At 38.0% G+C, this 15,906-nt stretch overlaps 1 protein-coding gene across 2 annotated transcripts; it reads right to left on the bottom strand.

The window, feature by feature from the left end:
* Positions 1-3,578: 3,578 nt before the first annotated feature.
* Drep3 (DNA fragmentation factor-related protein 3) lies at positions 3,579-14,459 on the bottom strand. 2 transcript variants are annotated; one of them, XM_015173943.3, is made up of 4 exons: positions 14,061-14,459; positions 13,527-13,970; positions 4,921-5,130; positions 3,579-4,861 (listed from the first exon to the last, which is right to left on the bottom strand). In XM_015173943.3, the coding sequence occupies exons 2-4, from the start codon at positions 13,917-13,919 to the stop codon at positions 4,637-4,639; spliced, it is 828 nt and encodes a 275-aa protein (XP_015029429.1). In that variant the 5' UTR covers positions 13,920-13,970; positions 14,061-14,459; the 3' UTR covers positions 3,579-4,636. The 2 variants fall into 2 exon arrangements, with proteins under 2 accessions (XP_015029429.1, XP_070066461.1); XM_070210360.1 differs by having other exon boundaries at positions 13,527-13,963.
* Between the last annotated feature and the right edge of the window lie 1,447 nt (positions 14,460-15,906).

The raw sequence follows: 15,906 nt of genomic DNA, 5'->3' as shown, positions 1-15,906 counted from the left end.
CACTGATCAGAAATATGTATTAACCCTGTCTTCGCCTAGGCTTACATCAAAGTGCTTTTGGTTACTTAGTCAGTCAGTATGAAAAGCAACTAGATGATCATGTTTTCCCATTGAATACATTGATTGACTTTTCCTTAATTGTCTGGTCAGAGATGTGAGTGCATTGTCTGGCGTATGTCTGTATCGCCCGCTGCTGTTGCTGTTGACGTGACGTCTGTTCGGTTACAGCTTGAAATCAGCACTCAAGTGCATTAGCCACGCCCACACACAGCTGCCGCGGCTACTTTCGGTCGGATGGGTAAGCTTAAGTGCAACTCGAACGCGCATTTCGCACGCCAGCTCAAACAAGTGGTCCGTAGACGGGGAGCAGCACATAAAAATAAATTCAATAAATATTTAATACATTTGATTCAGCAACAATGACAGTGGAATCGCATTTTAGCAGCACTTTCCACCGCCAAGGCCGGAGCTCAGGTGAAAAACCAAACTCTCCTGACAGCTCAATGAGCTGTGCCGTGTGCCGTGGCGGGGAGGACGCGGTATAGGGCGTATAAAACTAACGGTAACAGATACTAAGAAGCGCATAACTTTTGCATAAATCTCTCATAGTTGTTAATGCAAACCGCGCCTGGCAGCCCCGAGCTCCTAGTTCCCAGTCCCTAGTTGCCAGCTTCCAGCTGGCAGTTGGCAGTTGGCAGCCGTCGCACGTTCGAACTTTTCGACAAACAAAAAAGAAAATGCAAACAGAAAAAAGGCTGCATGGGAAATGAGCTGGTTAGCTAAAAATATATATATACAAAAGAAACAAAAAAAAGAGCACAAAAACTGAACGCAAACACCAGCGCGACCCTGGCAAGTTTGAACACTGACCGCTGGCTTGCATATGTATGTCCGACTAATCCCAGACATACAAACGCTAACGTATATCACTCACGCCTTCACATTTTACCTTTTGCTGTCCCACACATATTGCTATCTATCGAATTTATATGTGTGTGTGTGTGTATATGAATCCAAATCTATTGTCCCTTTGGCCGCCAAACCATATTTCTGTGTGTAAGTCGTGTGTGTGTGTGCATCTGTGTGTGGGCTGATAATTTGTCACATTCTGTGTAGCATACCAATAGGGGCTCGTGTCAAGCGTTAAGATAAGCTTTTGCGACAGCTTCATAGCTTCCGCATGACAACTGCATTAAAATTTAAAAATTAATAGAATTATTCTCACAATAATATATTCAAACAATTTAATTTGGTCGCAAATAGTTAGTTAAGTATTCAAAATCAACTTTATTATATTGCAGTTTTACATTCAGATCATGTGCATGTTCCATAATTTATAAAAATATCATAAGTTCTTCTTGATGTCCGAATAACATTTATTTCACTGATTCAATATTTATATTTTCTGGCTTCAATGTGTAACTGCAACTGTCAAATCTTGTTTAAATTCAATGAAATTTAAAAAATCTGTGCAAATTTTCAACTTAAATCAACTGCGCAATTTAGCAGGGGTATTCATACAAACAACATTTTATTGCGTCCACTATCGCCGACTTGTCTGCGCGTTTTGCAATTGTTGCCCATTTATCAAACTCCGCGTCCGCCCAGGGCATTCCCTGCACAGTTTTCAACATAACATGTTAGGTTGATGTTTTTTAAACATGTTATTCGTGTTTTTTCGTTTCTGGTTTAATGCTGTACACACACACACACACCCTCACACACACAGAGCATCAGCCTGAGGCCACTTTGAAGAATATTTTAGTGACTTTGGCTGGGTTTGAAACGTTTACCTTTCAGCAGAAGCGCAAGCAACAAAAATACATAGAGTTTTCATGTTAGTTTGTTATACCCTGTACCCAATAAAAATGGGTATAAGGGTATATTGTAGTTGTGCAAAATCCAAATGTATGTAACAGGCAGAAGGAAGCATCTCCAACCCCATAAAGTATATAGATTCTTCATCAGCATCAATAGCCGAGTCCGTCCGTCCGTCCGTCCGTCCGTATGTATGAGCGCAAGGATCTCAGAACATATAAGAGCTATAGACTTTAATTTTAGATGAAGGTGCTCCTAGTCCCTGCGCAGATCGAGTTTGTTTCCGATAATCGATAACTTACTCCGTTTCCAAGCAATCGATAGAAACCGATATCGATATCCTGTTTTTTTGGGCAATTTTGGTAAATAATAAGAGCTAGAGTCACGAAACATGATATGCTGCTTCTGAAATAGAATATATATATGCATTTGATGTTGGAAGAAGAGAGTTCAGGGTATCCTCTAGTCGGGACCGACCTGAACCTCTTACTTGTTTATTTCTGTTTTTATTGCAGCAAAAGGATATTACGAGTGTTTTTGCATTGCCCAAGCAGCCATCAAATGGCAGTGCACCTGTTTGGCTAATAGATTTTAAGCCCCATGCAAACTGGCTTAGCTCCGAAAAGCATTCAATTTGCTCTAAGCTACTTCCAGCAGCCAAAGCGTGTTTCAAGAAGCTCATTCATGCCACATCAGGCACTTTGCATAATTAAAATTGCATCTAAAGCTTGACAGCTGGACAACTGGACAGTAGGAACTTAATTGGTGGCCTTTGGCTGTTGGTCAGCAAATATTTTAGACAATAGTTCAAGTAATTATCATCATATAGACGATGGCCACGGGCTGCCTGTCAACGTTGACCCATTAACTTTTGACATTTGGTAAACGTATTGTCATGCATGAACCAGGCAAATTTCAGTAGTTGACTTTTGACCCACAGATGCAATTAACTTGGCCTGCGGCTTGCCTCATAAACGTTCTTCCCATTGCCAATGGCAACTGTGCAAAATGCAAATACTCATATTATTATTATGCGCACCTAGGATTTCTGCAAAAGTTTAACAGGGAAATATGCAAACAACTAGCAGCTGGCTAAAAGAAGTTGGTAAATCCTTGCAAATGGGTACAAGTTAAAAGTTTCAAGCAAAGAAAATATGAAAAAAATTCCTTACAATGTTTTTGCATTACTTACTTAAAATATAAAATAATAATAAAAACAGTTCACGTTGAAAATCACATGCAAAATAAGAGTTTATACAAAATTTGTATTCGAATATGTATATATTATTGTTTTTCTTCAAAAAAAAACCCAACACCATTTTAAATAGACAGAAGGATATTTCTGGATTGACTAAACTATTGATCATCAAGACTATACATAATTTATGGAGTTGGAGGTGCTTCCTTTAGACTGTTACATGCATTTGCACAAAAACATTATTCCTATGGTTTTCAGGGTATTAGAAAAATGCGCTTAGCCGCAGAAACAGTTAGTTACAAACTGGCTTGAAAAAATATTTAAATTAAATATTAAACTCTCACAAAGAAAACATATCCAAAAGGTTTTTATTTTAATTTTTTGATAAGCATTAAATTAAACTTACAAAATAGTATTAAAGAAATTCCCAAAACGCTTTCAGAATTTGATTTAATATCGTTTAAAATGCATATCTCACCCCATCTAGTTAAACAGCTCATTATTTAACCATAGAAACCCAGTCGGAGAGCAAATAAAACACAAAGCGAGTAACACATTTAATCTCAATTTATTCGTAAACTCACTGACAATGCAAAAAGTTTTCGTACATTTATCTTATTTGCCAGTTTTACCAATTTCGAATCGATCGATTTTTGTGGTAATTTCGTGTTGTAAAATGTGGAGAAAGAGTTCGCATTGTAATCGTAAATTGCATTTCAATTTGTTTTTGAATGACTTTTCATTTTGTATTCTTTTCATAGTTAATTGCTAAACAAAGTGCACAGATATACACACATACATACACACACAATGATGTAGCACATTTATAAAACATATATTTGGATTTTCGTTTAAATTTAATAAATAAATATTTTGTATTTGGGTAATTTATATTGATTTGTTCTTAATTCAAATTGATTTAAATTACATGCATTGTTTAAAAGACGAGTTGCTCCCTATTAACCAAAACTATGTGTGATAAATTTACAAACGTTTTTATTTTAAATATATATATATATACAGATATTTTCTACTATAATCGAATATCAAATAAATAGATAGATGGCAACCCTGTTTGTGGTTTGGATTGTAAACACATGCGATTGCTTCAAGCAGCTAAAAATCTTAAGTGGATAAGATAGACAAAGGGCTTTGTTGAACTTTGGTCTATATATGTTGAATATTGGTCTAGGAACAGACTAGTTTTCAATTCGAAGTGTATTTTAATTTCACATATTCATATTCACATGGTAGGTTTTAAAAAAATATGATTATCCTGAAGATACTGTGGCCTCTAGATTATTGTGTCCGGAAGTGCTCTACAACTAGACTACATAAATATACAGTATACATATGTATATATAATTGTCTAAATCGTCGCTCTCAATATGTGCTATCAAAACATGCTCCAAAAATACCCGAAACTGCATTCTCTGATCAGCTCCAGCTTGACATACAAAACTCTTACAAATTCCTTACAAATCTATCATAAGCGACGGTTCACTGTGCTATTTCCCATATGTGCGGGAATATTGGGTAGGTTTCTAGGTGTTTCAAATTGAATAGACACAAATATTCTAAGAAATATTATGACTAATAGCAACAATTGTGGCAATCAATTTAACAGGACAACTCCGTAGATCGTCGTGCTGCCTCGCTCTGAACACAATAATCGCTGTCCTTCAGCTCACGTCCGGTGATGTCTGCCAGTGAATTTGGATCCATATTCGATAGCTTATCCAAATCGGCATCGTTGAGCAGATTCTGCTGCAGTTTACCCACCAGCTTGCGTAGGCGCTGAGCGTCCAGGGAGGTACGACGCATATTTGCATTGTAATCGCTGGGCTGTAAAGACAGGCAGAATTTGCACAGTGAAGCGTAGTTAAAAGGTAAAACAAACTTACATCCCTCCACTGTTCGCCGGGGAAAACGGCAATTAACTCTGCATTCGCCTCCAGTGTGGAAAAATACTCCTCATCATCAATTTCTGTGCCGTCGCAGTCCAAATGAATTGCCGGTTGAGCTCGCTGAAACTTTGCGGCCACCTTGAGGCGCAGCTCGGCCAATGTTGTGGCTACAACGGCCTTGCGTACGTTACGTGTAATATCCTTGACCTGTGTGTGTGGGATATTAATTAGTTTTCATTGCTCAAAGAATACGCGGTTACAAGCCCAATAGTATTAATAAATTCAAATAATGAATGCTTACTAACTGTCGCTTTAATTCTTCGTCAATGTCATGCCTGCCACTACGAATATTTCTATTCCATCCTCAAAGCAAATACGTTGAATAACATGCTTGGTTCCTGTTTACTAAACAAACTATTTATTATAGATTCAACGTATCTTGTCCGTGGACTGTAACATTCTCAATATTGAACAGATTTCCAGCTGTGACACCCAATTGTGTATTCTTAAGAACTTGTGCCTTAAATTCTCTCAGCTATTTATTTTGAAGGGGACAAACACTTACTTTAAATTCTCTCAGCTATTTATTTTGAAGGGGACCAGCACTTACTTTAATTTTAACTCCTTGAATTGAGTTTTTTGTTTGTTGACTTCTTCGATTTTTAAATGAATAAATATAAACTTGAGCTGAACTAGTTGGTAAATAGGTTTTAATCATTGTATAGCTTCACTTTAAAAGCTGATTAAAGAAATACATTCTTTTATAGTTTAGGTTATCTCTTTAAAAAAATATTGGCAGAGTATTTAATCTTTGGCAAGCCCGACAGTAGAGTTTAATTCTTGTTATTATTAAATGCTTTAACATGAATAGAACTCACGCTGGGACGCTTGATTGTATATACTCGACAGCATACAAAAAGTTAACGACTTTCGTTCAAAATTCTCGCACCCATTTAATTATTATGAAAATGTCACTTCTTTTGATTGGACGCAGGCGTGAAACAACAAAGCAGAAAGCGAAGAAAAAACAGAAAAAATGAAAAAATCAGAAACGATGTTTGCCTTAATTTCAAATGTGCCAGAAGCATTCTATTACGACCACCTTCTGTTAAGCTCCCAATAAAAACAATAAAAAGCCAGCGAAGCGCACGACTGCGATACGGAGGTAGTACTATATTATACAAGGGCAAGCAAGAGAAGCAAGCAACTAATCAATTTATAATTTGCCAATGGCAATAAAGGCACAACAATAACAACAACAACCCTAGCATGTCATGCGTTCAGGTAGCATATTATGTTTCGGGCTCAAAAAGATGCTGGCCTGCTGAATATTTAAAGCAGAAAGCTGTCCATGTGAAATGCCAAAATGCGTGAGATCTGCAGTAAAGTGGATGGGTAGGATAAACAAAAAAGGGACAAAGGAGCACTCAGCAAAAGGTAAGCAACCCGAATGAAGCAGGCGTATTGTATGGAACGCCCATTTATTAATATTAAGTATACGTCATGCTGTACACAATTGTGGGTGGAACATCTGATAAATGAGCCAACACGCGGCATTTGATCGATCTAGGTTTGAGCCCACATCATCATAGGCATCATTAACATCATCATCATCGACATCAATATTATCAGCATGGCCTTAAAGTCAATGACATGTGAGAGCGACACTGTCTGGGCATGACAATGGAGCTGTCATTCCATAAAGCCAAGCAGTTGCACCTACGCCAGCTTCTTATCATATCAATCATTGATCACCACGTCTGCTAAACCAATTATGATGCTTGGCAAATCCATCAACTGGCCGACAATGTTGCGTCTGGCAACAACAATAAAAATTTATCACGCATTTTATGCGAATTTCCATAAAAGTAGCCCGACAGGAACAAACTGACCGCCTTCCTTTTAGTCGGGCCACTTGGCACTTGGCTTGCCTTGGCTTGGCGTGTTGACCATTAAACTTATGTTTACATTTGGCATAGCCCGAACTGAACTAAACCGAGCTGAACAGCACTGAACTGACTTTTATTGTGTTGCTCAACATGTTGGCACACGAGGTTCGATCAACAAGTTATTTGCCAGACTCATAACTGAGCTCGATGATCGATAGTTATCGGCTTGGCTAACCTTTCGTTCATAGATTATGGTGTTGATAGAATTAACAAGCCTGTTATTCCGATTGATGGACTGTCTGATATTCGTAATTTTTGATTGGTTCCTTATATTATGTAACTGAACTTTTAAATATCGGCTCAAATAATTCCATACGCAAGTGCCGAAAATAGGTGGAAAACGATTGTTTCGATTGGCCTGATTTGCATTCAGATTTTCTTCGATCGGCTTTGAATTAATTTTCTAAGTTTTACTCAAATTAAAAAATGTGTGTCTTACAGCCAAAACTACTTATACTACTATAGCTACAAGTTCAAAATATAACTTAAAATCAAATTGATACATAACAATTTAAAAAAACCCTGCTTTTTGCGGATAATAAATATATATGGCTAACATCATGGCCCATGACATAGAAATATTTTTAGCGATAAGCTAGAATAAATAAAACTTTTTCTTTTCTTTATGCAATACAAATCGACAAACTCTTAAAGCAAACTTCGCCTCAGCATCGCGCTGACTTGCTGATTGCCACTTTACTGGCTGGAAAACTGGCTGCGTGGCTGACTGGCTGGCGAACTGAAAGAAAGACTGACTGGCCGGCTGGCTGGCTGACTGGTTGGTTACCATATGCCAATGGCCTGTGGCTTTGTTTGCGCCAAATGCGTTCCTTGACTTTGTTTTGCTGCATATTCGCAGGTCTACATGGACCCTACCCAAAAAAAAAAAAAAAAAAACACCGCAATATTTGCAGCTGTTTTCTTCGAACAATGCTTACAGATTTAGATTTTCCATTGACCCTGGCCTTGACTCTAACCTTTTGTTGAACTTAAGTATCTGCTACTCACTATACAAAGCTGTTCAATTTCAATCCGTTATTCAGAAAACTTTGTCTTTTTGCTTGGCTCAGCAAACCATATTCGTTATGTCAAGTGCTTTTAATCATTTTAAATGTTTGTCATAAAATTAATCAAGTGTTATTGTTGTAAGAACTTTTGGATCGAGTTAATCAGACGCCTGTCCAAAGCTATCAGCTAAAAACGTTTGTTTTCTCATATTAATGTTGAATGTGTGATAACAAAAATTTCATTTATTAACATAAGTATTTAGTATATAAACTTTATGGAGATTCCATCTTATTCATGTCTGAGTTGCATTAAGATATGTATCTTTCTGTTAACTAACGTGTTGCTTAACAGAAGTCTGTTAGCACAGTCATTACTGTTTGCTTTGATAAAGCTATTATATTAATTGACTTGTAAGCTGTATCGACAAATATTTAAGCCAAGTAACTAAACTGAACAAAATTGCCTAAATCAAGGGTACATTGTCTGTGTATTTCACCTGCTCCCGCATCAATATTGGTTCGGTAAATTTACGAAGGGCACTAGGCAAGTACCAGGACCTAAAAAAAGCAAACACTGAAGAGTCCAACAGGGACAAAGGACAGATTCCAATGTACTCATGCATTTATAATGACACGCGTGCGCTCTGTCTGGCTCGCTTGGTTAAGGTACGAGTACGGGTCATGCCAGCAATTGTGAAACTTCATCAGGAATGCGTAAGTGCATCTGCAACTGAGCTGCTGTTAAGCCAAAATTAACACAGCTACTGGGCATGCAAATGCATTCGCAACAATCGGCTACAACGGACAGTGAGCCCAGTGCAGGCTCTCTCAAACTCTCTATGCAAGGGATTTGATCTAACACAGTTTTATATATAAGCACATATATTTAAACTTAATTATTTTTTGTACTCTAGTTGACAGCAGAAAGATAACGAATACATTATTTAATCAACTCTCTTTGTAAGCCTGACCAATAAATATTTTCTCAAGTCTGACAAACGCTCAAAATGAATGGGATTATTTTAAAGACCTGGGATCTAAAGCTTGTCAATAAGAGCATACCATATTAAATCGAATTAATTGGGACCTGCAATTCTCCGTTTGATTTAAATTATTGTAAATCGTCCAGCCAGAGGCTGCACAAGCTCAACTTCAATTAGTATGCTCAACTGCCACATCTCGTCGGCCCAGCGGGACTGAGCTTTTGTTCATTATTGACGTTAGTTGTATTGATATTTATTTGTTGTCTATTTGTAATTGTTAGTACTGAAATATTCGATTTGTTCAATTCAGTTCACAGAAATATAATAGGCAAGGCTGATCTGGTACTGTTGAATAGCAGTTGTTTTGCCAACGTACCCCCTGAGCTTTCACTCCATTCAGCTAGACCTTTGTGAAAATTGACCCATTTATACGTGGCTCTATTGAAGTATGAATTGTTTGTATTACATTTCAGCAGTCTGCACAGCTTTGCTTTGTGCTACCATTGTACGGAGTCAGGTTCCTCGCCGATGCTATTTGCCGGCACTAATTTCCCACGATTGCCATCAAAATGCCATAGTAACCGGGGCTTGCCTGCAGCCGTTGTTGTCCCATCACATTATTGAAATAGTTTACTCTCTGCATTTGCGAGTCCATTAAGTATTTTACAGCAATAACAAACAAGGAAGGGCGAAGGGAACACATCGGAAAGCATCGCAATTTACAAGCTTGTCACCGCATTGACACGCATATAATTAGCAGATAGTCAACAGACGGGCAACAGACAACCACCCCCCTCCCCCTCATGGCAAGTGCTCCAGCTTATTGCTACTTGGTATTGCCCCATGGAGTGGTATAGTTAAGTTGCACGCTTGCTTGGATATGAATAATGCTCGCTTATTTACTTTAATGCGCAACGTTGCGTATACGCAATGTGTGCGCCTACTTTTACCTTACCAGGCTTTTACTTGTTGTAATTGCTTGTTGCTGTTGTTGTTGTTGCTGTTGCTGTTGCTATTGCTGTTGTTCTTGTCATGTTTGTAGCATGTGTGTTTTCTAACTTAATTCTTTCCGACCAGCCCTCCCATTTTACCCGGCTGCCCATTCATTTTGCATGGCATTTGTATAAGGATTTTGGTTTTGGGTCTTCGTTTTTGAAACATGGCTTTTGCATAGTAGGTAGACGACATTAAAAGAAAAAACCAAATGCGTTTTCCATGTCGCATTCGTATTAGTCCCACAGACAGCAGCATGCCGGCGGGAAGTTCTGTTCGCCACATAGGGACCTCGGTACGCTCCGTTCTCATTTTTATGACCGCATAACGAGCTTTTAAGAGAGTGTGATTGTGCCGGCACAAAAGTAAGTTGGCTAAATTGGCTTACTTCAAAATGTACTCATGCATTGAAGATAAGTGATTTCCATAAGCGTAGTAATTAGGCTCAAATCGGGGCTAATAGCTTTCCAATGAACACAGAAATATACTCTTCAAAATGCAGCACAACTGATTGGGACTTACAAACAATAAATATTTGAATAGAAGAACATTTGATTACTTGTGTAAGTATAATAAGTAAAATTTAAGTTGTTCAATTTATGTTAACTATCTATAATTATACAGGTCTATCGATAGGAACAAATGGGGGCTTTAAAAGTTGGAAATCAGCTTATTTATAAATGGATTTGAAATAAAGAACTAATTCAGATACACATAAACAGCCTTGAATATATTGCTTTAGGGATATCTCCCTCCACCGGCATCATTTAATAAGAGTTAGTTCTTGTGTAAATATTTATATTTGCACGGTCGAATAACACAAAAGATACTCAAAAATACATTTGCAACAGCGAGAAGCTGACGGTCTATGAATGGAAGGCTCCCCTAACACGAGCTGCATTTAGTGTTTGTTGAAGCAGGTTCATGGCACATTATCAAAACGCTTGATGGCATGGGGCAGAGCGTATTCTAGTCCTATTGTATTTAACATCCCCAAAGTTAAAACACACACCTACACACGGACACATTATGTGGTTCATTTAATTAACTACAATTGTTGAAAAAGTGGTGAGCGGCAGCCGTAAGGATAGTCAACCTGTCAGATAGGCATGACAATGGATGCTTGTCAAAATCATGTCACATGCCGTGCACGCTTATTAATTAAATAAATGCCACACAAATTGCGCATACGACACGTGGCCCTGCCAACCCACTCGCAGCCGCTGTTAATTCGAGTCGGGAAAACTTTTCCTTGATTTTCAGCGAATGACCAATTTGACAAAAAAAAAAAAAAAAAAACACCTGCGAGTTACAAGCTTTCAGTTAATAATCGCGTCCAGCTAAATTTACAGGCACTTGCGCATGGCCAGTTATAAAGTTTTGCCTGTCGCTAATCCTTCAACCTACTTGATTTTGTTATGGCGCTTTTTAACGTTCTGAGCATACCATAAATCGATTAGGGGCAGACAGCCAGGCAGACGACGCACACACAATCGCTCAACGAGTGGCTCCTTGCCGTGTCTGGTGACGCATGGCCAAGTGGCAGCAGCATCGTTATCGGCACCAACGCGCAGCAGACACGACGGCAGCTTAGTTGGGCCTCAACGGCAGTTGCCGCCACTAATGATATACGAGCTATCCGGACCGAGCATGGGATAGCGCGCGTTGCGCTTTCTGGCAAGAGTGCTATGGCTTCTCGGGATGCTGCTCGCCTTTGCAGCACGGTTAGTCCATTTTATCCCTCGGAACAGTTTTAATTAATTTCAATTGTAAGCTAGCCGCAATATTGGCTTCTGCTGCCTTGTTATTAAAACACAATTTACAAATTTCACTAAAAAACCTCCGCTTCAAGTTGGCCAAAACGAAGGCGCTGGCCAAGCTTAAGATGTTTGGGCTAATTTAATTTCTAGCATATTTAATGCAACCAAAATGATGTCTGCTGCTGCCTTCTATAACGGGTACAGTATTAATATAGATCAAAGATGATATAAACTCATAATGTACATTCATTTACATGTTAAAAGTCTATTGAAGGCATTGAAGAGCAATTTGTTGCATGTTTTAATGGTAAATGTGGCTAGATGGCCTTTTTGTGGCTGCTCATTCAATTATTTAAATTTTTGCTTAACATAAAAAAGAAAAACTTGCAACCAGTTCATAAAGTCTCTGGTGTATCATAATTTGATTCGAGTGTGCCAATGGACTACATAAATCTAACGTTTTTTTTAGGTTTGCGATGCAGTTTTATAAAGTATTTCAACGGGTCTTTAAATATTATGTAGTTTTGATTTATGTGAAGTAATTTTTCATGAGATATTAGCTGCGTTTTCGTGCGACTTGAGCTCAGCCCGGCTAAAAATAAGTCTGAATTGCGCAGATGATGAGAAGCTAGACAAAATAATACCTGATCTGAAGCTCAAGTGGAATTTTCTAGGGCTGCCAGATTGCAATTTGGTGGCATTTCCGCGGTTGCTTTTATTGAAAATCGTCTTCTACTATGATTGTTCTAATATTTTTACAATAAAGAGCTACTATGTTAAACAATATGTGATATGATTAACTATATTCAGACGATCTCAGATCTCAGATTAAAAAGAATTAGGTTCGTATTGAGTACTGAGTTTGGGTGCTTTAAAAGATTAAAACAAATCATAAAAGTTAATACAATAACCTTGTTTTGGCCCGAAATAGAACAATTGAAGCCGACTCCGATACATGTTTTGTCAGCAAATAAGCTTTAAACCCGTAATGGAATGGTATAAGCCGATTAAATCAAAATTAAAATTCGGACTATGTTTGAATTTAAAAAAATGCATTTTGGTGGCAAGTTCTCTTTCCACTTTTAAATAAATGTTTGGTACCTTGATTCGTTATCAAAAACTGTCTGTTTTTAAATAAAACATTTAAAACTTTACATTTACCTATTTGCCATATCGACTACTGATTAAAAACATTCAACTTTGATTATTTAATGAGTTCTTTAAATCAGAAAACAAAACTTAAGTAGCTAAGTAGAGAAACTGTATTGCGGAAAACTTAACTTTTCGCTCATAAAATTGGCGAAATTTTGTTTTCAACAAATTGTGTTTCGCTGTAACTTAAAGTATGAGTGGAAACTATTTATTGAAAGCCAACACCATACAAGTACTTATATACTATGAAGTAAAAGAAAGAAATTTGTAAAATAATTACATGTATAAAATAACCAACTTGGCTGAGCAAGAATATTTGATTTAAAACATTTTGAATATTTTGTTTCGACCTTTTTTTCCCCACTAGAAGAGTTCACGGCATCAAAACGCGAGCAGCTTAAGGCAATAGAATTTGGTCATGGTACGCTCGAGCTGCTGCAGCCCTTGAAAGTCAAAGATGCCTTAAGGGCGCATAAAACGCAGACCCGGCACCAGAACTAGAACAAGCGGCAGCTCTCGAAGCCAACGACTTTTGAGTGGCCAGCCGCTTGCTCCTGGCTCCTAAAGCCACGCTCACTGACCACTTTGCTTTGTGCAGCACGAGCGTCAGAAATTGTACGCCTGGCGCTAACAAACTGAGGCCAACAACAATGGAGCCCGTAATTACTTAACCAATTGCTAGCCGGTTAACAATTGAATCTGACTTATGAATAGGCAATACTGTGTGATTGTCCTCTGGCAACGGTAACGAGCACCCACCTTGAAAGGCTTGCTGTTGTCCAGCTCAGCCAGATCCTCGTCGGCAGTGGTGGGTGGTGGTGTGGGCGTGTTGGGTGACAATGCCAGCTCCAAAGTGATGCTGTCAGCCGCATCATCATCATCATCAGTAGCAGCAGCAGCAGCGACAGCAGCAGCAGTAAAATCAGCAGCAGATTTACCATCATCTACATCATCCGCATCAGCCTCATCGGTATCGGCGTCCATTTCCGCAGCACGCATCAAAGTTCTTTGTCGTGGAGTTCCTGTTGTTGTTGTTGTTTTTGATGTGGTCTGCACCAGAGACGGAGCCGTCGAGGCTGCCATCGTATCAGTAATTTCAACTGTTGTTTTTACTGCAGTAATTGCCTGTATTGCAGCATTCATTTCTGTCATTTTTTTTTATTTGACTTGATGTTTTCCTGTGTCTCGTTATTTGCCTGCTAGCTAGTCCGTGAGATTTATGACAAGCAAATCAAATTTAAAAAAAAAGAAGTTAATTGAAATGTTTATTAGTTGTGGAAAGTTGTTGCCTACTTTTAGTTGTGCCTCCGATCTGCTGTCTGTGTGTTGTTTTTATTATCAAAATACGAAAAGTCTTAAATTTTGTGATTAAACGTGTGCCACAAGTTTACAATAATTTTGCGTAGTTATTTTGATTGTTTTTTTATTTACTTATTCAAAAAAGTTAGACAAACTTGATGTTTTATTAAAAAAGTTGATCGCACACATTTGAAATTTAGTTGAAAAAATTTTCTGTAGTATAATTCAAAATTAAATGTATTTATTGTTTTCTGCACATTTAAAAATTTATTTAAAAATTTATTTTTTTTTATTTTAAGTCCTATTCACTTAATATTCAATTTTGTTATCTTATTATTTACGCGTTTCTTTGTTGTCGCAGTTGCCGTGGCAGCCGCACCCACCAATTGCAACAAAAGCCGGCCGAACTTGGAATAAATTGCCAGACATCTGTGCGTGCTGTATTTAAAGAAGCAGCTCCGTGACTTTGCCATCGTGTTTGCTGTCATTGCAAAAGCAAAACGCAAAACGGACGCAGAAGCAGACGCAGACGCAAAAGCACTGCTAACAGTGAGCTTCGTCGAAGAGCGGGCGCTGTTAAGCGGCTGTTAACGCCGCTGTTAGCCGGCTGTAAGTGGCAGACAGGGCGTGTTTTCGCCTGTCCCAAACAAACAATGTTGTGTACATTTTAAGGGCACCTAGGCCTACACACCTGCCTGAACCCAGGCCCGTCTGGCAAAGCGCTGCTCCCACCTGTAAAATGTTATTTATTTTTCTTTTTTTTCTTTTTTTTTTGGTAGTAAATTTGCTGGCAGCGCGGCTGGTAAATTGTTGCACTTATACTTATATATATGTAGTTACGTATTTGTGTACATATAAAATTTGGTTTTGAACTTTTTTGCTGCACTCTGTGTAAGGGCAAAGTTTATAAATGCAATAAAATAAAGTTGGCAGCTTGCAGGCAACACTCTGGCCTATGAATGCAGGGCTGCAGCTACAAGCAAAAAATATCCAGACAGGCAGTCGAAAAATGTCACTTCTGCATAATGAGGTCCTTGCAGCCACCGCAACTCTTAACGCATTATTAAAATTGTTGGCACTTTGAGAAAGTTCAACAAAGGTGCGCAGACAAAGGCGCAGATTTATGGGCCCAGACTGTCGATTGAACTGGGCGGGACATTTACATGCCGCCTCCAGCTTGCAAAAACAAACCCTAATCTTAAAATATATGATAATTGCCATTGGCACAAAGCGAGAACCGCGTTCAGCGCTTTACCATAAATTTTACATTGTTATCATTGCAAGTTACATGGCCATAAACTGATATCTATACATATTTTATGTATTTAAGCCGACAATACGAAAATATTACCCATACGCCGCGTGAAATCCGAATGCAATAATTGTCACTCCGTCAATGAAATGCACGCAGCACGGAAGTTGCCCGAAACTAACAGCGATTTTCAGCTGATTGACTATGGAGCTGCATACGTGACTTTCATGAAAATCACGCGAAAACAGTAAAAAACTTTTCTATTCAATTTCAACATAACTCGAGTTGTGCACATTTTCCGGCTGCAGAGCATGCAATAGTAAATCTATTTGATGTTCAAACCCAATAGTGGGCGAGTATTTTAAACAAGTACAAATTAAATGTTTCCAAATAAAAAGCAAAATAATTTTTGTTTTATTTTATAGAAAAATTCTGTTTTAAATTTGTAATATGTGTTTAATAATATCAAAGAAAAGATCTAATATGCATAAAAAGCTGGCTGTCTGAAAGTCAATACTGATTGTTATTTAATATTATATTCTTTAAGCAGAATGATACTTTAACATTAATAATTGATATGACTATCTA

Source organism: Drosophila virilis, chromosome 5, assembly GCF_030788295.1.
Source record: "Drosophila virilis strain 15010-1051.87 chromosome 5, Dvir_AGI_RSII-ME, whole genome shotgun sequence".
In the NCBI taxonomy this organism is placed as follows: Eukaryota; Metazoa; Arthropoda; class Insecta; order Diptera; family Drosophilidae; genus Drosophila; species Drosophila virilis.
Note: the sequence above shows the minus strand (reverse complement) of the source record. Positions and strands in the feature narration are given on the sequence as shown.

Coding starts and splice junctions, on each gene's coding strand:
- Drep3 (XM_015173943.3), bottom strand. CDS start 13,919: ATGACAGAAATGAATGCTGCAATACAGGCAATTACTGCAGTAAAAACA. Junction 5,131..13,526: donor ACAACAGCAAGCCTTTCAAG/GTGGGTGCTCGT, acceptor CCACACACACAG/GTCAAGGATATTACACGTAA. Junction 4,862..4,920: donor CCGGCGAACAGTGGAGGGAT/GTAAGTTTGTTT, acceptor CTGTCTTTACAG/CCCAGCGATTACAATGCAAA.